Source organism: Neophocaena asiaeorientalis, unplaced genomic scaffold (genome assembly GCF_003031525.2).
Source record: "Neophocaena asiaeorientalis asiaeorientalis breed wild unplaced genomic scaffold, Neophocaena_asiaeorientalis_V1.1 scaffold18, whole genome shotgun sequence".
NCBI lineage: Eukaryota > Metazoa > Chordata > Mammalia > Artiodactyla > Phocoenidae > Neophocaena > Neophocaena asiaeorientalis.
The window spans coordinates 762,975-788,630 of record NW_020172444.1 but is presented as its reverse complement, the minus strand read 5'-3'; the positions used below and the strand labels follow the sequence as shown (position 1 = coordinate 788,630).

The window sequence follows — 25,656 nt, the reverse complement described above, 5'->3', positions numbered from 1 at the left end:
AAAAAAAAAAAAAAAAACCCCACAAAAACAAATAGGGCTTCCCTGGTGGCGCAGTGGTTGAGAGTCCACCTGCCGATGCAGGAGACAACAGGTTCATGCCCCGGCCCGGGAAGATCCCAAATGCCGCGGAGCGGCTGGGCCCGTGAGCCATGGCCGCTGAGCCTGCGCATCCGGAGCCTGTGCTCCGCAATGGGAGAGACCACAACAGTGAGAGGCCCGCGTACCGCAAAAACAAAAACAAAAAAACCCCTACCCCTCAAGCCAAGAATTTAGGTCCCCAGAGAAGTAGCACAAACAAAGAAAAATCCTCTTTTGCAGGAATGCAACTTCAACCAGGATTCAATGAATTCCCACAAATAAATTTCCAAGGAACACGAGCTCATAGAAAACAACAACAACCACCAAAAATCAGAACATTAGCAGAAACAGCAAAAGGCAGAAACATACCTTCAAAGCCTTCAGAAGCTGAAATTGTGAGATACCCATACATGAAATATTCAATAGGTTTCAAAAAATAAAAGGCTAGAAAATATGAACAAGGAAAAAGAAACTATAGAAATGTACCAGGCAAATCAGAAAAGAAACCAAAAATAGTTTAGAAAAAACACTTTAATTAAAATTAAAAATTAAATGGACAGACCAGAGAACTAGAAGATAGATCCAAATAAAATTATTCAGGAGGCAACATAGGGCAACAAAGAGACAGAAAATAAAAGAATTAAAGAACATTGAGGATGCAGATGAGAAGTTCTAATGTGTCTGAAGATCTAGAAGGAGAAAATAGATAATGAAGAAGAGATGATATTTGAAGAGACAATGGCTAAGCATTTCCAGAGATGTGGAAAGAAACTAAATCTCAGAATCAGGAAGCCCACTAAATCCCTAACAAGATAAAGAGAAATCCACACCTAGTCCAGTAACAGTCAAACTAAAGAATGCCAAATACAAAGACAAGATCTTAAGAAGAGCAAAAGGAAAAATGCACACAAACGAAGAATAGTTGGACCAATGCCTGATTTCTCAATGCCAACAGTGGAATCAGAAGAAAACAGATTAATATCTTCGTGGTACTGAGAGAAAATAACTATGAACCTAGAATCCTTTAGCCGACAATTCAAGGAGAGTGAAATAATGATATTTCCAAGTAAAAAGAAGCAGAGTTTATCACCAAGATATGTTTGCTAAAACTGAACTGCTGAATTACTTTAAATAACTTTTAGTATACAAAAACATAACTTTTTAAAATAAATTTATTTATTTATTTATTTTTGGCTGTGTTGGGTCTTCGTTGCTGCACATGGGCTTTCTCTAGTTGCAGCAAGTGGGGGCTACTCTTCGTTGCAGTGCATGGGCTTCTCATTGCGGTGGCTTCTCTTGTTGTGGAGCACGGGCTCTAGGTGCACGGGCTTCAGTAGTTGTGGCATGCGGGCTCAGTAGTTGTGGCTAATGGGCTCTAGAACGCAGTCTCAGTAGTTGTGGTCCACAGGCTTAGTTTCTCCGTGACATGTGGGATCTTCCTGGACCAGGGCTTGAACCCATGTCCCCTGCATTGGCAGGCGGATTCTTAACCACTGCACCACTAGGGAAGTCCCCCAAAACATAACTTTTATTACCTCCATACCTCCCCTAGGTAGAGAAAAATGAGAAAACATTGTCCAAAGACAGACAGGAAAAAGCCAAGGACCATAACCCAACACTGCAGTTTCAGTCTTCAAAAAACAGTACATCTTTGGAGTGTGGAAAGGAAGAAGGCCAAGTCTCTTTATGAACAAGTGTGAAGGAGTGTTGAGAATTTTATCTATTTTTAAAGCTTCTGATTTAGAGTAAAAGTTGAAAGCTGCTGGAAGTACTGTATCTGCTTCAGCAGAGATACTCTCCAATGTTAATTAAGCTACTGATGAAGACAAAAAACTTAGAAGAGTAAAGAGCAATGAAAAGGTAGAGAATTGGTGCTTCCCCAAAAGCAACCCCATCATCCTAGTGACAACGTTCTCATGAGAAGCTGAATCTCATGGATATTAACTAGACAAGCACGTACAGGATTATTTAATTTCTTAAATATACAGCATAACCATCAACAAAACTGATCAAATATGCCCTAGCTAAAGCCATTTAACTGATTCCCATTGCTCTTAGGATAAAAACAAAATTCCTAAACATGCCCTATCATATCCTATACAGTCCTGGACCTCCACCACCCACACTGTCCTCTCTCTGCTTCAACCACAATGACCTTAGACCATCTCGCTCATGCCACAGAGCCTTTACGGTTCACATAAGCCCTTCTTTCTGGCATCAACGTTTGCCAAGTCAGACATTTATCGACTACCCTGTCATCTATTTATAAGATACTGCTTATCTTAGCCTATAATACATCTAAAATCCCTTATCTGCAATGATGAAATTTTTTAAAATCCCTGCAAACCTAAAGTGTTTTTGCAATTTGTTTTGGGGGAAAAGATCTGAACTGACCTCATTTGGCAGCAAAATTGGACATGAATGGACAGGTAGAACTAGTCCTCCAGAATATAACAAAGGGTAGGGAAAAGTAAGAGCGCAAATTATAATACATGAGGAATAGAAGCTTTTGCCACTTAGGGGAACCTGGGGCTCCTGTTTGCCTCAGCTAATTTTTAAAGTCTACCTTCGAGGATCCAAACACAGCAGAAGATTGGACATAGTCCAGAGGTCTCACGTCTGTCAAAAGAAGACAGGTGAATAAACTATGAAACACCAACATACTAGAATACTAGACAGCTGTTAAAAGGAATGATCTTCAAAATACATTAAGGAGGGGCTTCCCTGGTGGTACAGTGGTTGAGAATCTACCTGCTAATGCAGGGGACACAGGTTCGAGCCCTGGTCTGGGAGGATTCCACATGCCGCGGAGCAACTAGGCCCGTGAGCCACAACTACTGAGCCTGCGCATCTGGAGCTTGTGATCCACAACAAGAAAGGCCGCGACAGTGAGAGGCCCGTGCACCGCGATGAAGAGGGGCCCCCACTTGCCACAACTAGAGAAAGCCCTCACATAGAAACGAAGACCCAACACAGCAAAAATAAATTAATTAATTAATAACCTCCTACCCCCAATATCTAAAAAAAAAAAAAAAAATTAAAAAAAAAAAAATTAAGGAAATAAAGTCCCAAACAGCAATGTGTGTGTGTATACGTGTGTATATACATAAAATATGTTTTACATATATATATATATATATATATTATATTTTGTGTAACATGAAGGAAGGGAGAATACCAAAGAGCAAAAAGAAAACTAGAAGAATAAACCAAAAATTAATAAAACTAATAAAGGGAAAAAGAGAGAATAGGGTAGAAGGAAAACAGAGATAGATGAGAAACTTCTCTGAAGAGACCTTAACTTGACCTTGACTCTTCTCTGAAGAGTTCTGATTCTGGAATCATGTAATTATTTTATATATTCAAAAAAATCAAAAATAAAAACATCAATCCCTAAAAATTGAAAACAAATGGAAAAATATAACTCTAACTATATAACAAGTTGGTGACAAGGGAAAGAATTATTGCAAATGTCTTTAAAATGTTTTGCCTTAGAGCATAGTATACATCCTTAAGGTAACATATTCTAGGGGAAAGAGAGTTGCAAAGAAATCTTGAGCCTTATTCTGTGGTCTTATTGTTAGTAGGAACGCTGGCATTGTTTTGAAACTTTTTATATATGCAACAAAGCAAGTAAGTAATTATGTTTATGTTGTTAGGAAAAAGATTTTCAGTTTAAGAGAAGAAGGATATAAATATGAAATCAAAGATATTGATACACTGCAAGGTTAAATTTTTTTATATCATATTATTTCTTTACTACTATCATACTGTTGAAATTACTATAGTTTTAGAGTAACTTTTATATCTAAGGGAAAGTCTGCATCATTATTTTTCTCTTTAAAAATCCTCTTGACTATTCTTACATACTTTTTCTTCCAAAATCAATTTGCATATTCTCTCTTCAAAATGTAATTGCACTTACTGTAATTGCACAATTAGCATCTTTACAATATTGATCATCCTATTCCAGAAAACAGTATGTCTTTAACATTTTTAGTAAAGTTATACAATTGACTTCATTTTGCTTTTGGACATTTTAAGAAATTCCTAGGTTAAATCGTTTTTTCACCTTTTTATTGAAATATAATTGACATATAACATGATATTAATTTCAGGTATAAAACATAATGATTCAATGTATGTATATACTGCAAAATGATCACCACAGTAAGTCTAGTTAACATCCATCACCACATACAGTTACAAGTTTTTTTTCTTGTGATAAGAACTTTTAAGACCTACTCTCTCAGCAACTTTCGATACAGAATTATTAACTATAGTCACTATGCTGTACATGCAAGGTTAAATTTTTCAACAGCTTTATTTAGATAATTCACATACGTACAGCCCAACAACCTGAAGTGTGAAACTCAATGGCTTTTAGTATATTCCAAGAAATCTGTAACCATCACAACAGTCAACTCTAAAACATTTTTATCACCTCAAAAATAAATCCTGAACCCTTTAGCTATCACTCTCCTCCGCCCACCCCTCCCATAGCCCTAAATACAACGAATCTACTTTCTGACTCTAAATCTGCCTATTCTGGACATTTCATATAAATGAAATCATATACTATGTAGTCTTTCATAACTGGCTTCTATAACTTAGTATGATGTTTTCAAGGTTCACTTGTGTTGTAGTATGTATCAGCACTTCATCTCTGTTTATGGCTAAATAATACTACAATGGAATCCATTGTATGGATATACAATATTTTGTTTATCCATATATCACTTGATGGACACTTCCATCTTTTAGTTATTACAAATAATGCTGCTATAAACATTCATATGCAAGGTTTTGTATGGACCTACGTTTTCATTTCTCTTGGGTATATACCTAGGAGTTGAACTGCTGGATCATATGGTGATTCTGTACCTAACTGTTTAAGAACTGCCAAACTGTCTTCCAAAATGGCTATATCCCATTTTACATTTCCACCAGCAGTGTTCCAATTTTTCCACATCCTCAACAATACTTGTTATTATCTCACTTTTTTTATTATAGCCAGTCGTGGGAGTGTGAACTTACATCTCACCATGGTCTTGATTCTCACTGCCCTAATGGCTGCGTCGGCAGGCGGACTCTCAACCACTGCACCACCAGGGAAGCCCGATACCAAACATTTTTTCATGTACTTATATCTTCTCTAGATAAAAATCTGCTTAGATCCTTTGCCCATTTTTAATTGGGTCTTTTTTTTTTATAATTGGGTTGTCAGAGTTCTTTATATATTCCAGATACAAGTCCCTTATGATATATATGATTTGCAAATATATTCTCCCATTCTATGGCTTGTCTTTTCACTTTCTTGATAGTGTCCTTTGAAACCCAAAAGTTTTTTAAATTTTGATGAAGTCCAACATATCTATTTTTTCTTTTGTTGCTCATGCTTTTCGTGTCATATTTAAGAATCTGTTGCCAAATCTAAGGTCATAAAGATTTACCCCTATATTTTCTCCTAAGAGTCTTATAGTTTTAGCTCTTTCATTTAGGTCTCTAATCCACTTAAATTTAACTTTTGTAGACAGTATAAGGTAAGGGTCCAATTTCATTCTTTTGCATGTGGTTACCCACTTGTCCCAGTTGAAAAGACTACTCTTTCCCCATTGAAACATTTTATATGTAAAGTAAAACAAGTAATTACATTAATATTGTTAGAAACAAGATCTCCAGTTTAAGAAAAAGATATAAATACCATTATAAACACTTTGTAAGGTTAAATTTTAATTGGAGCTCTTTGGTCAGGGTCAGGGACTTAACAGGCATGTTTGCTGGGGCCTGGTCTGAATGGGGATTCAACCAGCGTGTTTGCCAAGAACAAAGTCTCAACAAGGGCCTCAGCTGGGTGCTTGCCCTAAGTTTGAGACATGACTTATGCTTTCCTAAAACCAGGACTGGTGACTTGACCAAAGACTCAGCCAGCATGTTTGCAAGGTCCAGGGCTCACCCGGAGAGTCTGCTGGGGCTGGGGATCAGTCAGAGACTAGAGCAATATGTTTGCGGGGCTGGGGTCTCAACTGGTGTGCTCAACAGGGCCAGGGACTTAACCAACATTCAACAGAGCCAGTTCAAGGATTAAGCAGTGTGTTCCCCAAGGTCAGAGCCAAGGGAGCAGCCTGCACGGTAGAGGTATGGCTAGGAAGACTGTACAAGTACTCATATTGAGGTTAATGGGAGCCTGGTTTTTCACTGTCAAAGAAAAGAGTTAGAAATTTGGAAGAGAGAAGACTAAAATAAGCCCTGTGATATTGGATTGGAATTGGAGATTATGTAAATTCATGGTTTTTAATACAAAGATAAATATAGAAATAGATACAGATGTGTACATGTACTTATATATACATATACACATACTTTCCAGCTATGTCTGTTGAAAGACTTTAAAAGGAACCAGAGCTCCTTGGAGAAATTACTGATTCCAGGGCCAGAGCAAATAAGGCTAAAGCATCTTCTTATGTCAGAAAATAAAGAAGTACCCAAAGATATGTTGAAAGGGCACAGAAGCCAATTTCAACAAGCTCCAACTGGCCAAATCTGGGACAATTTGAGCACCAAAACAATTATAGTAACAATTACAATCTACTGAATAAATTAGGAATCTGTGACCACGTACCAGTATCAATATATAAATGCATAAATTCAGAGTTTAGTGAGGAATAGGAGATTTACATGGTTTCTAAGTATATCACCATAAAGCAGCAATTAATTATAAAGAGTAACAGCCAAAAACTGGAAGCAATCCAAATTTCCATCAACAGATGAAAGGATAAACAAACTGCGGTATTCCCATACAATGGAACACTACTCAAAAATTAAAACGAAATGACCTACCGGATGAATCAAAATGATTATGCTGAGTCAAAGAAGCCAGGCCACAAAAAAAAAAAAAAAATAGGAGTACAGACTGTATGAATCAACTTTTATAAAATTCAACAAAATGCAAACTAATATATAGCTATAGAAAGCAGATCAGTGGTGGCCTGAAGAGGCTGAAGGAGAGATCAGGAAGGGTGAGAGGACAGGGCTCCCGAGAAGCACAAGGAAGCTTTTGGGAGCAAAGTATATGTTCATTGTCTCAATTGTGGTGATGGTTTCATGGGTGTAAACATATGTCCAAACTTTACAAATTATACATTTTAAGTATGACAGGTGTACTGCATGTCAATTTTATCTCAATAAAGCTGTTTTAAAAATTATAAAGAGAAATTGGATAATTCTGTAGTGAAGAAGACTGACAAATACCACCTTAGTCGAGTGACCAAAGTTAGTATCACCAGTAATGGAACCAACTGAAATCGTGCACCATCTGATAGGATGCAATGACAGTAACACAGCATGATTTCTGTGACAGACCTAGACTGAAAGAGACTAAAGGGATATGACAACTAAATGTAACACTTGATTCTGGACTGGGTCATTGTGCTTTTTAGGGCGTTTTAGGGACAACTGGCAAATCCTGAATGGCAGTAATTAAATATTTGTATTGTATCGATGATAATTTCCTAATACTGATTGTTGTATTGTGGTTGTATAGGGAAATTCCTTCATAGAAAAACACCCTAAACTATGGAGGAGTGATAGGCCATCAATTCAGCAACTTATTCTTAAATGGTTTCAGAGGGGAAAAAAAAGTTCTTTGTACTATACTTGCAACCTTTCTAGAGGTTTATGTTTCAAGAAAAAATTTTTAAGTCCAAAATATTAGCAACTAATAAAGAAAAATAATTAAGAACATATCTGGCCTTTCCTACATAAACCATATTTTAAGGTTTTCACAGAGCCCTGGTTGATGAGGATGAGTTCTTTACAAAAGAATTCTAGATGTGTACTTAAGATTAATAGAGACAGATTGCACTTTCAGAGCCAAATGTAGCCTGGGTTGCCTCAGTAACATGCCAACCAAATGGAAACTTCATAAGATCCTCAATAGTTGGATGGAGGGTATCCATCGTAAGTCATGAAAACCAGGGAGGCACACAGCCATAGGAAAGTGACAGCTAATTTCAATTCATTTCTTAAAAAAAACAAACAAAAATCCTCTTCTCCCCAACTTCCATACTTTCCAAGCTTGTTTCCTACATTGTCCTCGCTGATTCTTCTTCCATCCCACAATTCTAATCAATATCTACTGAAATATTATATATGCTTACAATTGTGCTATATCCTACAGCACAGTTTAAGCCCTACTCTCCGCAAAATGAAGATGGGGGAAGAAGCACTAGGAAGAGAAGACACATAATCATTATTCAACACACAGCTAATTTGATTTGAAATTGGGCGGTACTGACCATAAATACCAAAGGGGGGGAAATTCATAAAGCTGGGATAGTTGAACAAACCTTGTCAGAAGGGCTGGGCCTTAAAAGATGGGTAGAATTTGGCTATAACTCTACCTCTAGACTGTAAGGGTCACAGCAGTGTCTTGTTCACTGCTGTTTAAGTCTAGCACTTGTCATAGTTGGTGTTTAATAAATATCCTAGGAGTGAACAAATATTTAAAAACCCTTTGACGGCTGTCACCAACAAGATAGAAATCCAATGTCCTATCCATCTAGCTTCTGTCAACCTGTTTCAACCTCATAACCTGACACACAACTCCTAACATCGCTCCAACCATTCCAAACTACCGGAATCCCCAAATGCACAAAGATGTTTCAAGTCTATGTGCCTCTCTCTGTACATATTATATGTCATTTCCAACTTCATCTAATAAATTCTTACTCATTCTTCAAGAATCAGTTCAAGCATTAGCCACTTTGTAAAGCCTTCTCTGGTCTCTCAAGTTTAGACTAATCATATCCTTTCATTCACTCCTTCCTTTCTTTTTTAATTGAAATATAGTTGATGTACAATATTCTGTCATTTTCAAGTGTACTACATAGGGATTTCACATTTGTATACATTATGAAATGATCACCACTGTAAGTCTAATAACCATCTGTCCCCATACAAAGTTATTACAATATTATTGACCCATTTCTTATGCTGTATATTAAGTCTCCAAGGCTTATTTATTTTATAAATAGAGGTTTGTACCTCTTAAGCCCCTTTACCTATTTTGCCCCTCCCACCTTTCTCCCCTCTGGCAACCACTGTATCTATGAGTTGGTTTTCATTGTTGTGTTTCTTTGTTTTGTGTTTTGGATTCCACATATAAGTAAGATCACACAATTTTTGTCTTTCTCTGACTTACTTCACTTAGCATGATACCCTCAAGGTCCATCCATGTTGTCACAAATAGCAAGGTTTCTTTCTTTTTTTTTTTTTAATGGCTGCCATCCCCTCCTCTTTTCTTCTACTTGTGAAACAGGAGGCAAGGGGGCAGGGCACAACCACTGAAAGAATGACATAGCCCGAGGGCATAACATGAACTGATTAGAACCAAGGAGACCTTCAAGATGGAGGAAGGGTAAGACGTGGAGATCACCTTCCTCCACACAAATACATCAGAAATACATCTACATGTGGAACAACTCCTACAGAACTCCTACTGAACGCTGGCAGAAGACCTCAGACTTCCCAAAAGGCAAGAAACTCCCCACATCCCTAGGTAGGGCAAAAGAAAAAAGAATAAACACAGACAAAAGGATAGGGATGGGACCTGCACCAGTGGGAGGGAGCTGTGAAGGAGGAACAGTTTCCACACACTAGGAAGCCCTTTTGCGGGCGGAGACTGTGGGTGGCGGAGTGGGGAAGCTTCGGAGCCACAGAGGAGAGCGCAGCAACAGGGGTGCAGAGGGCAAAGCTGAGAGATTCCCGCACAGAGGATCGGCACCGACCAGCACTCACCAGCCCAAGAGGCTTGTCTGCTCACCGGCCAGGGCGGGCAGGGCTGGAAGCTGAGCCTCGGGCTTCAGAAGTCAGATCCCAGGGAGAGGACTGGGGTTGGCTGCATGAACACAGCCTGAAGGGTGCTAGTGCGCCAAACCTATCCAGAAGGGAGTCCGGGGAAAAGTCTGGACCTGCCTAAGAGGGAAGAGACTTTTTCCTGCCTCTTTGTTTCCTGGTACGCGAGGAGAGGGGATTCAGGGCACTGCCTAAACAAGCTCCAGAGACAGGCGCGAGCTGCGTCTATCAACGCGGACCCCAGAGATGTGCATGAAACACAAAGGCTGCTGCTGCTGTCACCAAGAAGCCTGTATGCGAGCACAGGTCACTATCCACACCTCCCCTCCCAGGAACCAGTGCAGCCCGCCACTGCCGGGGTCCCGTGATCCAGGGACAACTTCCCCGGGAGAACGCACAGCACGCCTCGGGCTGTTGCAACATCATGCTGCCTCTGCTGCTGCAGGCTCAACCCACATTCTGTACCCTCCCCCCACCTCCGCAGGTTTGCCCCGCATCCGTACCCCTCCCTCCCCCCGGCCTGAGTGAGCCAGAGCCCCCGAATCAGCTGCTCCTTTAACCCCGTCCTGCCTGAGCGGGGAACGGGTGCCTAAACGTGACCTACAGGCAGAGGAAGGGCCAAATCTAAAGCTGAACCCCAGGAGCTGTGCGAAAAAAGAAGAGAAACAGATATCTATCCCAGCACCCTCAGGAGCAGTGGATTAAAGCTCAACAATCAACTTGATGTACCTGCATCTGTGGAAGACCTGAATAGACAACAAATCATCCCAAATTGAGGAGGTGGACTCTATTTAGCACTTGTTATCATTGGTTGATTTTTTTTGGTTTGGTTGCTCTCTTCTTTCTTTCTTTTATTACTTTTTAATATTTTAATAATTATTTTTTATTTTAATAACTTTACTGTATTTATTTATTTTTCTTTCTTTTTTTCTCCCTTTTATTCTGAGCCATGTGGATGACAGGGTCTTAGTGCTCCGACCGGGTATCAGGTCCATGCCTCTGAGATGGGAGAGCCGAGTTCAGGACACTGGTCCACCAGAGACCTCCCAGCTCCATGTAATATCAAACGGCAAAAATCTCCCGGAGATTTCCATGTCAATGCCAACACCTGGCTCCACTCAACAACCAGCAAGCTACAGTGCTGGACACTCTATGCCAAACAACTAGCAACACAGAAACACAAGCCCAACCACTAGCAGAGAGGCTGCCTAAAATCATAATAAGGTCACAGACAACCCAAAACACACCAACGGACATGGTCCTGCCCACCTAAAAGACAAGATCCAGCCTCATCCACCAGAACACAGGCACAAGTCCCCTCCACCAGGAAGCCCTACACAACCCACTGAACCAATCTTAGCCACTGGGGACAGACACCAAAAACAACGGGAACTACAAACCCGCATCTTGCGAAAAGGACACCCCAAACACAGTAAGTTAAGCAAAATGAGAAGACAGAGAAACACACAACAGATAAAGGAGCAAGGTAAAAACCCACCAGACCAAATAAATGAAGAGGAAATAGGCAGTCTACCTGAAAAAGAATTCAGAGTAATGATAGTAAAGATCATCTAAAATCTTGGAAATAGAATGAAGAAAATACAGAAACGTTTAACAATGACCTAGAAGAACTAAAGCGCAAACAATCATGAACAGCACAATCAATGAAATTAAAAATTCTCTAGAAGGAATCAACAGCAGAATAACTGAGGCAGAAAAACGGGTAAGTGACTTGGAGATAAAATAGTGGAAATAACAACTGCAGAGCAGAATAAAGAAAAAAAGAATGAAAAGAATTGAGGACAGTCTCAGAGACCTCTGGGACAACATTAAACACACCAACATTCGAATTATAGGGGTCCCAGAAGAAGAAGAGAAAAAGAAGGGACTGAGAAAATATTTGAAGAGATTATAGTTGAAAACTTCCCTAATATGGGAAAGGAAATAGTTGATCAAGTCCAGGAAGCACAGAGAGTCCCATACAGGATTAATCCAAGGAGAAACACGCCAAGGCACATATTAATCAAACTATCAAAAATTAAATAAAAACAAAAAATATTAAAAAGCAGCAAGGGAAAAACAGCACAAGGGAATCCCCATAAGGTTAATAGCTGATCTTTCAGCAGAAACTCTGCAAGCCAGAAGGGACTGGCAGGACATATTTAAAGTGATGAAAGGGAAGAAACTACAACCAAGATTACTCTACCCAGCAAGGATATCATTCAGATTCGATGGACAAAATTGAAACCTTCACAGACAAGCAAAAGCTAAGAGAATTCAGCACCACCAAACCAGCTTTACAACAAATGCTAAAGGAACTTCTCTAGGCAGGACACACAAGAGAAGGAAAAGACCTATGATAACAAACCCCAAACAGTTAAGAATACAGTAATAGGAACATACATATCGAAAATTACCTTAAATGTAAATGGATTAAAAGCACCAACCAAAAGGCACAGACTGGCTGAATGGATACAAAAACAAGACCGCATATATGCTGCCTACAAGAGGCAAACGTCAGACCTAGGTACACATACAGACTGAAAGTGAGGGGATGGAAAAAGATATTCAATGCAAAGGGAACTCAAAAGAAAGCTGGAGCAGCAATTCTCATATCAGACAAAATACACTTTAAAATAAAGATTATTACAAGAGACAAAGAAGGACACCACATAATGATCAAGAGATCAATCCAAGAAGAAAATATAACAATTGTAAATATTTATGCACCCAACAGAGGAGACCCGCAACACATAAGGCAAATGCTAACAGCCATAAAAGGGGAAACTGACAGTAACACAATCATAGTAGGGGACTTTAACACCCCACTTTCACCAATGGACAGATCATCCAAAATGAAAATAAATAAGGAAACACAAGCTTTCAATGATACATTAAACAAGATGGACTTCACTGATATTTATAAGACGTTCCATCCAAAAACAACAAAATACACTTTCTTCTCAAGTGCGCGTGGAACATTCTCCAGGGCAGATCATATCTTGGGTCACAAATCAAGCCTTGGTATATTTAAGAAAACTGAAATCATATCAAGTATCTTTTCCGACCACAATGCTATGAGACTAGATATGAATTACAGGAAAAAATCTGTAGAAACTACAAACACATGGAGGCTAAACAATACACTACTTAACAACCAAGAGATCACTGAAGAAATCAAAGAGGAAATCAAAAAATACCTAGAAACAATTTACAATGAAGACACAACGACCCAAAACCTATGGGATGCAGCAAAAGCAGTTCTAAGAGGCAAGTTTATAGCACTACAGTCCCACCTCAAGAAACAAGAAACACCTCAAATAAACAATCTAAGCTTACACCTACAGCAATTAGAGACATAAGAACAAAAAACCCCAGAGTTAGCAGAAGGAAAGAAATCAAAAGATCAGACCAGAAATAAATGAAAAAGAAATGAAGGAAACAATAGCAAAGATCAAAAAAATTAAAAGTTGCCCCTTTGAGAAGATAAACAAAACTGATAAAGCACTGGCCAGACTCATCAAGAAAAAAAGGGAGAAGACTCAAATAAGAAGAATTAGAAATGAAAAAGGAGAGGTAACAACTGACACTGCAGAAATACAAAGAATCATGAGAGATTGCTACAAGCAATTATATGCCAATAAAATGGACAACCTGGAAGAAATGGACAGGGCCTTAGAAAAGCACAACCTTCTGAGACTGAACAAGGATGAAACAGAAAATATAAACAGACCAATCACAAGCACTGAAATTGAGACTGTGATTAAAAATCTTCCAACAAACATAAGCCCAGGACCAGATGGCTTCAAAGGTGAATTCTATCAAACATTTAGAGAAGAGCTAACACCTATCCTTCTCAAACTCTTCCAAAATATAGCAGAGGGAGGAACACTCCCAAACTCATTCTACAAGACCACCATCCCCCTGATGCCAAAACCAGACAAAGATGTCACAAAGAAAGAAAACTACAGGCCAATATCACTGATGACCACAGATGCAAAAATCCTTAACAAAGTACTAGCAAACAGGGCTTCCACAGTGGCGCAGTGATTCAGAGTCTGCCTACTGATGCAGGAGACACAGGTTCGTACCCTGGTAAGGAAGAATCCCACATGCCGCAGAGCGGCTGGGCCTGAGCCATGGCCGCTGAGCCTGTGCATCCGGAGCCTGTGCTCCGCGGCGGGAGAGGCCGCAGCAGTGGGAGGCCCGCATACTGCAAAAAAATAATAATAATAATGATACTAGCAAACAGAATCCAACAGCACATTAAAAGGATCATACAACATGATCAAGTGGGGCTTATCCCACGAATGCAAGGATTCTTCAGTATATGCAAATCAATCAATGTGATACACCATATTAACAAACTGAAGGATAAAACCATATGATCATCTCAATAGATGCAGAAAAAGCCTTTGACAAAATTCAACACCCATTTATGATAAAAACCCTCCAGAAAGTAGGCCTAAAGGGAACTTAACTCAACATAATAAAGGCCATTTATGACAAGCCCACAGCCAACATCATCCTCAACTGTGAAAAACTGAAACCATTTCCACTCAGATCAGGAACAAGACAAGGTTGCCCACTCTCACCACTATTATTCAACATTGTTTTGGAAGTTTTAGCCACAGCAATCAGAGAAGAAAAAGAAATAAAGTGAATCCAAATTGGAAAACAAGTAATAAAAAAAAAAAAAGTAGGCAGTGGCCCAATTCCTGGAAATCCCCACCCCTTCCCAAAATAGCTGGAATACTCCTTCCACTCATTAGCCTATGAAATTACCCACCCCTATAAAAACTCACAACCCCGTACCCTGGTACCACTCTCGCCTTCTGAGATGGCCCACACTCTGTCTGTGGAGTGTGTTTCCCTCTAAATAAATCCACTTCTTACCTATCACTTTGTCTCTCACTGAATTCTTTCTGCAATGAGACATCAAGAACCTGAGCTTCATTAAGTCCTGAAACCAAGTGTGTGAGCTCAGTTGGAGGTATCACCTGTCCGTTTTGTCCCGGTTCGAGTGCCGGCCACCTGGGTTCGAGTTCCCAATCAGGGTTTTGGCTGGGTTCAAGTCCCGGCTGCGTGGGTTCAAGTCCCAATCTGAGGTGCACGGTTCCACTTGCATTTTATTCCCTAACCCACTGAGTTCACTGATATCCCTAGCAACTACCACAGTGACTGGAACTCAGCAATCATTCCAAAAAATTTTTTTAATTAAATATCAAGTTGGGCAGGAAACAGAAAGTCAAAAATAAAACTGGGAATGATTAAAGATTTTCCTAATTTAAAAATGACATGATGAAATTGGTATTTTAAAAAAAAATCCAGCACTACTGTACAGGCAGAAGAAAGGAAGGCCAAGAAAGAGCCTACAAGTCAGGTGCAACCCTTCAGACACAAAGTGATGGTGATAACAGCCTTAAGGAACTGCAGGGCTGGTCACACAGAAAGAAGGACAGACCTACCAAGAAATTCTGTTGCTCAAGAGGAGCACCGTCCAGTGAAAGTGTCTGTAACGATGTAAATACTCCACAGCTGCACTGTCCAAAATGGTAGCCATTTACCACAGGTGGCTTCTGAGCACTTGAAATGGGGCTGAAGAAACTGAATTCTTTATTTCATTTCTTTTATTTTAATTAGCCACATGTGGCTAGCGGCTACTGTATTGGACAGCACAGCTCTAGCTAGCTAGCAAGTGAAAGACTAGCAGGTTTTTTTATTTACTAAAAGGAAGCACTTTGTAGCAATTACAGTTCCCAACAATGGAATGAGCTCCTTCTCAAGGTCATCTCAGAAAGCCCAATGAAAAAACATTTTTTTTTTTTTTGGCAGTACGCAGGCCTCTCACTGTTGCGGCCTCTCCCGTTGCAGAGCACAGGCTCTGGACGTGCAGGCTCCGCGGCATGTGGGATCTTCCCAGACCGGGGCACGAGCCCGTGTCCCCTGCATCGGCAGGCAGACTCTCAACCACTGCGCCACCAGGGAAGCCTGGAAATAACATTTTTGGACACAATCTTCCAACAGATCCCAGCATTAGGATGGGTGGGAAGCTGGCCTACAAAGAATCACATTATTTTACACCTAGTAAGGACTTAAAGACCATTTTTACGCAGAAGAAAACTCTTGGTTTGGAAGTCAGACGAGCTCCCTGAAGCACACAGCATGTCAGTGACAGAACAGAAACTGAAAGTCAGATCTTAAAACTCTAGGTTCTGTTAATTATCTTGATTGTGATAATTTCACAAGTATATACATATATAAAATATCACCAACTGTACACCTTAAATATGAGTCTTACTGTAGGTTAATTATACTTCAAAAACATTGCAAAAACAAAAGCACACAAATCCACTGCTACACCTTCCTATATCAAGTCTTCAGTTCTATCTCATAGAGTTGTTGCAAGGAATAAGGTAGTTAACATATTTAAAGACTTAGAACAGTACTTGGTGTGGAGTAAGAACTACTGAAATGTAAACTGCATTATTATTATTAGATGTTAGAATTCTGCCCTACTGACCAGTTTGGAGAAAAGTAATGGAAAGAAGAGTAAACAGATTTGGAGTCAGAAACTCCAGATCATAGTTCTGGTTCTTGGAGAATCTCTCTGAGTCTCAATTCTTTATAAAATGAGTTAGCTGGACAAGATAATCTCTAAAGGGCCTTTCCAAACTAAAGATTTCAGACATGGACTAGGATAACAGTTGTAGGAATGGAAAAGAAGGATGGATATGGAACTCTCAGGGATGAACTGATAAGATTTAAGAACTGGCTAGATACGAGGAATGATGGAAAACAATGAGTCAACCGTGAACACAAAGTTTTAAGCTTTGGATAACTCAAGTTTAAATAGAAAGAGGAGCATATTGACCCAACAGACATATATTTACTATTTTAATAAATCAGTAGGTTCTCCATGGAAATGAATATTCATGACCTTCTGGATCAAAATGTCAACCAGCATACATTTAATATATTTAGCATATATTTAAAATGTATGCTAAAACCAAAATCTCTTCTCATGAGATTATTGAAAGCTATGTTAAAATGAAATCCCTATGGATTCATATGGATAATTATAATTAGATAATTATACTTAGTATATTTAAAGACATCCATCCCAAAGTATCAAATTTATCTTTAAAAATCGATACATTCATCAGTCATCAAGAAACTAATCTCCTGACGAACTCTTTCTATGTGGAAACAATCTAAGCCTAGAGTCACAGAGCTGCCTGTAAATGTTACAGTGGAATCTCGGACAAAGCATTTTAGCCTGTTTTCTCTTAGACATAAGCTCATCTTCAAATACCTAAACCTCAATATTACATCTCATGCACTATACGGAACACGTTTTCAGTATCAGATCCCACAATAAATGATTGTGTGCCCTTAAGCAGCCTTCAGAGAACCACGGTTTCATCAATATGACATCCAAAAGAGGATCTCAGAGTGCGCTGAGGATCAGACTTTTCAAGATTCTAACTCACTCCTTTCAGAGATGTGATCAGTCCAGCAAAGTTATGCTGACATTCTGATGGGTTATATTCCACTACATTGTACTGATGCAACATTCCTGGACAAAAATATAAAGATCTCAGTTGCTTATGTTTCATAGACTGAAGCAAAAAAAAAATCTTGCCAACTTTTTGATGATCCTTCAAGGGCAACATTTCAAATATAATATTCTTCTCTGGACACTGAACAATATTTCAGTTATAACTGACTGTTGGGTCAACATTTGGGTTAAATCCCAGAACATTTTTTTAAATAAAATTGTTTATGAAACGTTGCAGTTTAAGACTATGTGCACACTTAGACATAGCCAAAATGGACCAATTTACGAGAAGATAAAATAAAAAATGTCGTTGATTAGCCTAGAACAGCAACATAAAAAATTCTTAGTTGCAAGGCAAAGCAAATGATATGCTAAAATATACTGCAGGAAAGAACTGAGACCACTTGGGGAATGAGTCACTTAGAGTCATATCTTCCAGATATCTTAGTTAACCCTTTCTGTTGAGGACCTAATTTTACCTCTTAGAATTCTCTCTAAGAAGAGAATGGTTCCTATCATTCATATGGTTCCTACCTTTGAAAATGGTACATAAAAAAGGTATTTTTTTTCTTTTCTTAATAATTAAGGGTCATCATTAAGAACATTAGTCACTGAGATGTGGTAAAGATGTAGACATAAATGCAGATTTATATATATTATATGGGATAAAGGGAAGAGATGGAGCTTTCCCTCTGGCAACTGCACCAAACCTGATTTCCTTTACAAAAAGAGAAATAAAAACTCCCAGTGACACCTTGATTTTTTGTTCATTTACCGATTTTCCATAAAAGTATAATGAAGCATACGAAACTGTATAATATGCTACACAGTATAATGTAATAACCCTTTACAAAACTAAATAGTGGGCTGAATCCTGATGCCATCTTCTTCCAAACGCTTTCACTATCCTCAGGAAAAATCAACTTTTATCCCCATTAATATCAGTAAAGTTCAACTCATCTCTGACTTTCAAAACTTTACCAGTTTTGTGAGCCCCCACTCCTCTGTCTCCCTTGCACTAAGTTTGTTTATGGAACGTATCTCACTTCATTTTAAAAATATGAAATGGCATGAATGCGGGAAGACTTAGTCTATACAGTTTTCATTTTACTAAAAATAGAAAGAGGACAATGACGTCTGCTAAACTGGGCATCAGGTCTTAATTTTCTCCAAGTCCAACTTCATATTTCATTTGCAAGAGAACTCCACACTTAGGCAACACTATAATGAGAAGATTCAAGATCCCATAGGGTATCTGGATAGGATCAATTTTCTCATAATTTCTATAACATTTCACTTTTTGAAAAACCTCTGTATAGAAGTAAACTCAGATAAAAACTGCTATCAAGATGGAGGACAAATAGAGGGAGTTCTGCAACTTCTCCCCTGAAAAGTGACTGTAGAAAAGGCTCAATAAATGTTAGCTATCACTATTCAACAAATATGCATTAAATATTTATTATTTTCTAGGCAATAAGCAGAAACAAGAAAAAAATCAGCCATCAAGGGCTTCCCTGGTGGCGAAGTGGTTGAGAGTCTGCCTGCCGATGCAGGGAACACGGGTTCATGCCCTGGTCCGGGAAGATCCCACATGCCGCGGAGCGGCTGGGCCCGTGAGCCATGGCCGCCGAGCCTGCGCGTCCGGAGCCTGTGCTCCACAACGGGAGAGGCCACAGCAGTGAGAGGCCCGCGTACCGCAAAAAGAAAAAAAAAAAAAAAAAAAAAAACTTATTATAAAAAAAAATCAGCCCTCAAGTTGCTCACAATTTACAGAGAGTTGCTTACAGTCTTAACAAAAATATAGATGGTTCAGCAGCCTAAATTTGCTCATAAAAACCTTTTGTAATCCAAAAGCATTAAACCAAAGACTTTTATAGGAAAAAGAAATACTGTTTTTCAGTTCTGTTACTTCATTGCATCATTGTACATGTAGTGAAATGTCATTGTATAGAAAAGTAAACTGCTTACATTTAATAAAACAATCTGCTAACATGTCAGGTTTAAATCTCACGGCAGAACAAATATTGTTTTATATATACAAAGTTTAAGCTCAGGATAACTTTTTTTACATGTACAAGTCTGATCTAACATACCCTTGCTTGTTCCACACTCTTACATAACCTAAAATCCTGAACAAATATAAACTAAGTCCAGGTATATAAATAACAATTATACTGACTGAATAATATTTACCTGACATTCTCATTTTGAATCACATACAGATGTTCATTTTATCTAAGATTAGCATATGTGTATGTATTTCTGTCTTAGAACAAAATTGAGAAACTAGTTTCTAGCTTAGTAGTATGTGTTACCGCACAAACTAATGTCCTCTCTAGTGCATCGTGACCTAGCCTGTTACTATACGGATGCACCTTTAAAGGAACCAGACTCCAGAAAGGTACAGCAGCATCTTGCAATTACACATGCCCACACCCACAAGAGCTGTCTTACGCCTTCACGAATGTGCCACCTCAGTCAAGTGCAGATCACTGCTTCTCCACGCAGAGTGATACTAACCACCACCCCCAACACACATGCGCACCCACATACATAATGACTTCATACTCTTGTGATGTGAGAGGAATAAGGGCTCTGGAATCAGGCACACTTAATGTCAAATCCCTTCTCTGAAACTCAGAAGTTCATTTCTGAACTCAAGTTTACTTGTGTTCTGTATTCCTTCACTACAAGAGAATTTGTTTTTGTTTGGCAACTTTTGTTAGGAATAATTGTTCCAAAATTCCAGGGAAATCAAGGGTCAAGGTACCCAAGATCTTCCCCCTTCTTCAAAATGTTTTCCTAAAAGACATATGAGGCATCTGCAACAAAGGCATTTACAGGGGTGTGTGGTTTATGATCATTTACTTAATTTTATATTTATATCTAGGCACATTTCTATAGGTACATTATGTACTACAATAAAAAACAATAAAACAAAATGCAAAAATGCCTCTCTACCCACTGTCATCCTCAGTAAACTGTATTTTCTACAAAATGTTTAAAAAAAAGAAAACCTGAATCCTTTCTTCATGTACTCAGTAGGATATAGGATAAATAATTTCCTGTTCTGCATGCAATTTGGCACAATTTACTCCAGTTCAAATTAAAGATTTTTTTAAATAAAGGGAGTTTACATTTGTTTCTAATGAGGCTTCTTACATTAAAGAACCGAGAAAATATTTAAATACCTTTAGGCAGTTTGTGATAAAATCATGGTGAGCTACATAAAATAAATCACTCTTTTTAAGTAGGTAATATAAATAATAGTGATTGCCTTTTTAAAAATTCAAAGACAAAAAGAAATCCTATAATCTGACATCCTAATAATTTGTGATACTCCACATCCAGAAAGAATGGAACACAAAAAGTTACCATCTGCTGTCAAACAACAGACGAAAAGAGGAATGTCTCAGCCAAGAAAACAGAATGGAGCTACATGCTCATAGCAAACAACATCCGCGACATACCTTGATCAATACAGTCTTCAGCAAGAGCAAAGAGCTGAGGTGAGCGTTCCTCAAGCAACTGCTGGTGAATATTCACACATCTCAAAGTCCACCATGGCAAGCTCTAGAAAAAGGAAACACCAATGTGCTTACGTTGAATTAAAAGGACCCTTAGGAAAAAAATTTCACATTAATTCAAATCAATTTTTAGAATTTTTTTACATTTGTGAGATTAAATTTACCCTTCAATAAGCTGCTATGTCTTCAGGAATAATACCAAATCCACTGCCATGTCTTCCACAAGAATAACATCTCTCCTCCATTCTCTCAAAGCCTGTATTTGTAGCCAGTTGGGCTTCCTGATGTCATTTCGAACCTACCATTTCCTCCTTTAAAATGCCTACTGTAATCGTGCTGCTCTACTGTGACACTCTACCAGCACCATAATCCAATACCAACAATCCTAGGAGGCCTCCCCCAAGAACCTCCTATGGGGTGATTATTTTCCCTCATCTCAACTTCCAGCACATTGTTTGCACCTCTCTTTGCAGACACACTCCACCGTATTCGTGTATATCATCCTAGCTTTCAATGCTGTCTGCCATCTAGCCAACAAGATGAGGAATCATGTCTTACTCATCTCTGTATCCTCCCTGAAGCAACGTATGCTATGCAAACTACAAGGTAAGATATACCCTGGGTTCAGATATTCCCCAAACTGGGAAGATCTCTTCCACACCCTCTTCCATGAAGCCTTCTCCCACTAGTAGGGCACACACTGGTCTCTCACTTCTATAAACTTCCACACTGTGCTTAGAAGTTAGCACCACACTGCAGAGCTCTTGTTTTTCAAGTGTGTAAATACCTGGTCCATATATTTTGGAGGGTAGAAACTGCATTATATACATTGCCTTGACTAATGCACAGGCTGAGAACACAGTAGCTTTTCCTCAGTTCTCTGATGCTTACTCTTACTTTTCAACACATCCTTATTAAACAACAACAACAAGCCAATACAGAAGCATACGCAGTGAAGATGAAAGTCTCTCTTCTGCTGCCTCAGCGTCATTCTCCTCCCCCAGAAAAATCCATGACAAAGGTTTATATTCTTCTAGATCTTCTGCTATGCATGTGTGTGTGTGTGTGTGTGTGTGCGTGCGCGCACATGCAAGTAGTGTATTAAATATTCTCGATAGGCTCATTAAGTTACCAAGTATGATCATGCACTGAACCATCTGAAGTAATTGCAACTATGTTACTCTAAATTATATTGCATGAAGGAGTGAAAAATTAATTTCCCTTTTTTTTTTAAAGCAATTGCGTCATTCTCCTCCCCCAGAAAAATCCATGACAAAGGTTTATATTCTTCTAGATCTTCTGCTATGCATGTGTGTGTGTGTGTGTGTGTGTGCGTGCGCGCACATGCAAGTAGTGAGTATTAAATATTCTCGATAGGCTCATTAAGTTACCAAGTATGATCATGCACTGAACCATCTGAAGTAATTGCAACTATGTTACTCTAAATTATATTGCATGAAGGAGTGTAAAATTAATTTCCCTTTTTTTTTAAAGCAACACCTACTAATAGGAGATCAAGCTTAATTACCAAAAGCATTTTCTTTTTTACTTGAACTTAATTTCTTCATTTGATTAAGGGGTAAAACTGCTTGCCCCCCTTCTAAACTACACACAAGTGCTCCAACAATCAAAAAATTACCAAAAGCATTTTCTTTTTTACTTGAACCTTATTTCTTCATTTGATTAAGGGGTAAAACTGCTTGCTCCCCTTCTAAACTACACACAAATGCTACAACAATCAAAAAATCACAAATGAATTTTGACCCTCTGACAAAATCTTTTCTAATTATTAATGCTGTTCCCTCAGTCCATCTAAGGAGAGGAAAGGTAGAATTATCTAATAAAGTTTCACATCATTTTTAATTTAATTCCCTGAGGTGCTGTCTCATTTTCATTCTTTTCCTATCACTAGGCTGATGAAGTCAGTCTATATTTCAGTTATCTGTCCCTTATCTGCTGTCAGCAATAAGTGAGTCAGGTCTGGCAGCAGTCTTTCCTTTTCTGGACATGGGAATTTAGATAGATCCAGTCAAAGAGACTGCCCTTTTAAGAAAACATACAACATAAGATGCTCAACTCTTAAAATCAGATCTATAAACTAACTCTTAACCCAAAATCTTCAGATGGGAGAAGGGGGAGTGTGAAACAAAGAAAGAAAGCATAGCCTATTTTTCTACTAGAAAATATAAGTGCCTTTTTCTATTTGTCAGGAATCACTTAATAGACAATTTGAGGCATTAATAAAAAAGAAAACTAGAAGACTTGCTTTAGATAGTTCCTAGATCCTGTCTCCTGATTATCACACTTATTACAGAATATTCTGATTGACAAGTCACACTAGTCAATTACAGAATATTCTGATTGACAAGTCACACTAGTCAATAACCTCCTAGAAGGCAGGGAGCATGAGTATACTCAAAAGAAACCCAATAAATGTTTGCCAACTTAGTCCATTTTATAAATAAGAAAACTGATATTCAGAGAAATTCACTGGCCTAAGGCCACACAGTTGTTAAGTGGCTGAGCCAGACAAACTCTGGTCTGATTCCAAAGCCAAAATTCTTTTTACTCAACATTCACATATTACTAAGACTAGTCTATCCACTTCACAGACTAGGGGGTGGGGGAAAATCATCTTCTTTTATAGTTCCACAAAAATAAAACCATAATAAACAACCTGATATGTTCCTTAAGATCCAGCCATTTCAAAATTAATTTAAAAGGTTAAGATTAACTTGGGTAAGCATGTCATGCTTCTTTATCATTTTATCTTCATTTCTCAAAGAAATCATTTTTAACATCATCGTTTACAGAATAATATATCAAAGACCCAAAGGAAAGAAAACTATAACATTTCAACTGAAAGGCAAGGTTTCAGCACAGAATGATCTTTGCATGGAGATGTACAAGAAAATAGGGTTTGAAACAGAAGTCAAAAGCTGTTTAGCATCTGCCAAGAAACTCAGGTAACTTATCTCTCCAATTCTACACCTGCAACCAGCAGTTCACATATTTACTTGTTCTCCTAAGCTGTTGATACTACATGTATCTTTTTACAAACGATGCTTAACGAAGGTACTTGCTGATTAAAGTTTTCCACCAAGAAAACTGTATCACTAACTCATTGACCATTAGTCTCACTAGAAAGAAAATAATGCCATTTAGCAACCTCATGCTTTGATGATACTTCCTTCAGGGCCAAGTACTAGTCGGTCTATAAGACCATTTAATTCATATCAACTTGGGAAAACATTTTTTTATTCAAGCTAACATCACTAAACAAAAAATCAAAGATAAGGTCTTATACCTGCTAGGATATGTTGAAACCCATCTATTAAAAACCCTTCTCTTGGGCTTCCCTAGTGGCGCAGTGGTTGAGAGTCCGCCTGCCAATGCAGGGGACACAGGTTCGTGCCCTGGTCTGGGAAGATCCCACATGCCGCGGAGCGGCTGGGCCCGTGAGCCATGGCCGCTGAGCCTGTGCTCCGCAACGGGAGAGGCCGCAACAGTGAGAGGCCCGCGTACAGCAAAAAAAAAAAAAAAACCCTTCTGGTACAACTGATTCCAAATCATCTGTCCTCATGAGAGCTGCTGAAAGAGGCATGATTCCCTTCTTACCTCCTCTTTGTCACAATTTAAATGCTTAGGAAAGTAAGCCCTTATACAGTACAGACCAAGTCCACATTTTGCCCATAGAAATACTGTGTTTCTTAAACTTTTTCAGCCAACACTTGGAAATTGGGAGATCTCACATAAAATTTAGATTTACTATTTCTGGAAATACAAGGTCTGTATGCCCAAGTTGCAACAATCAGGACAGGAGTCAGGAAGCTACAGCCTATGGACCCAAACCAGCCCACCACCTGTTTTCCTATAGCCTAAAACCAAAACTTGTTCTTACATTTTTAAATCATTGCAAAAAAAAAAAGAAAGAAAGAAAGAAAGAGAGAAAAATAATATTTTGTGACATGTGAAAAGCATATGAAATGTAAATTTCAGTGTCCATAAATAAAGCTCTATTGGTACACAGTCACACCCATTCACATACATATCATCTACAGCTGCTTTCACACTACAAGGCAGATTGAATACTTAGGTGCACAGAGTTGAGCAGTTGTGACGGAGCCTGCACACTGCACAGCTGACAACCTCCACTACACCTCAAGGACTTACTTCGAATCTCTCATGTGGTTTTCGTCACCTCCTACTGCGTAATAGCTATTTGTATCAGTGCTTTTCTCACTAATTTATATGTGACCTAAAGAAACCATATAACAGGCATTCAACAAATGCTCTACTAAATCCAACCCAAATATGAAACAAGGTAGGATGTGAGCCAAGAAACAGTAATCAAGAAACAGCCTCCCTGGTGGTACAATGGTTAAGACTCCACCTGCCAATGCACGGGACACAGGTTCGAGCCCTGGTCTGGGAAGATCCCACATGCCGTGGAGCAACTAAGCCCATGCGCCACAACTACTGAGCCTGTGCTCTAGAGCTGCGAGCCACAACTACTGAGCCCACGTGCCACAACTGCTGAACGCCACACACCTAGAGCTCGTGCTCTGCAACAAGAGAAGCCACCGTAATAAGAAGCCTGCTTGCCGCAACTAGAGAAAGCCCGTGTGCAAGCAA

General features: G+C 38.8%; 1 protein-coding gene across 2 annotated transcripts in view; it reads right to left on the bottom strand.

The window, feature by feature from the left end:
• Nucleotides 1-25,656, bottom strand: part of TTC27 (tetratricopeptide repeat domain 27) — a 180,497-nt gene that overhangs the window by 142,921 nt on the left and 11,920 nt on the right. For both annotated transcript variants that reach the window (XM_024732349.1, XM_024732340.1), the window contains exon 5: nt 20,965-21,067. In XM_024732349.1, the coding sequence (XP_024588117.1) occupies nt 20,965-21,067 (103 nt within the window). The remainder of the gene's footprint in view (nt 1-20,964; nt 21,068-25,656) is intronic.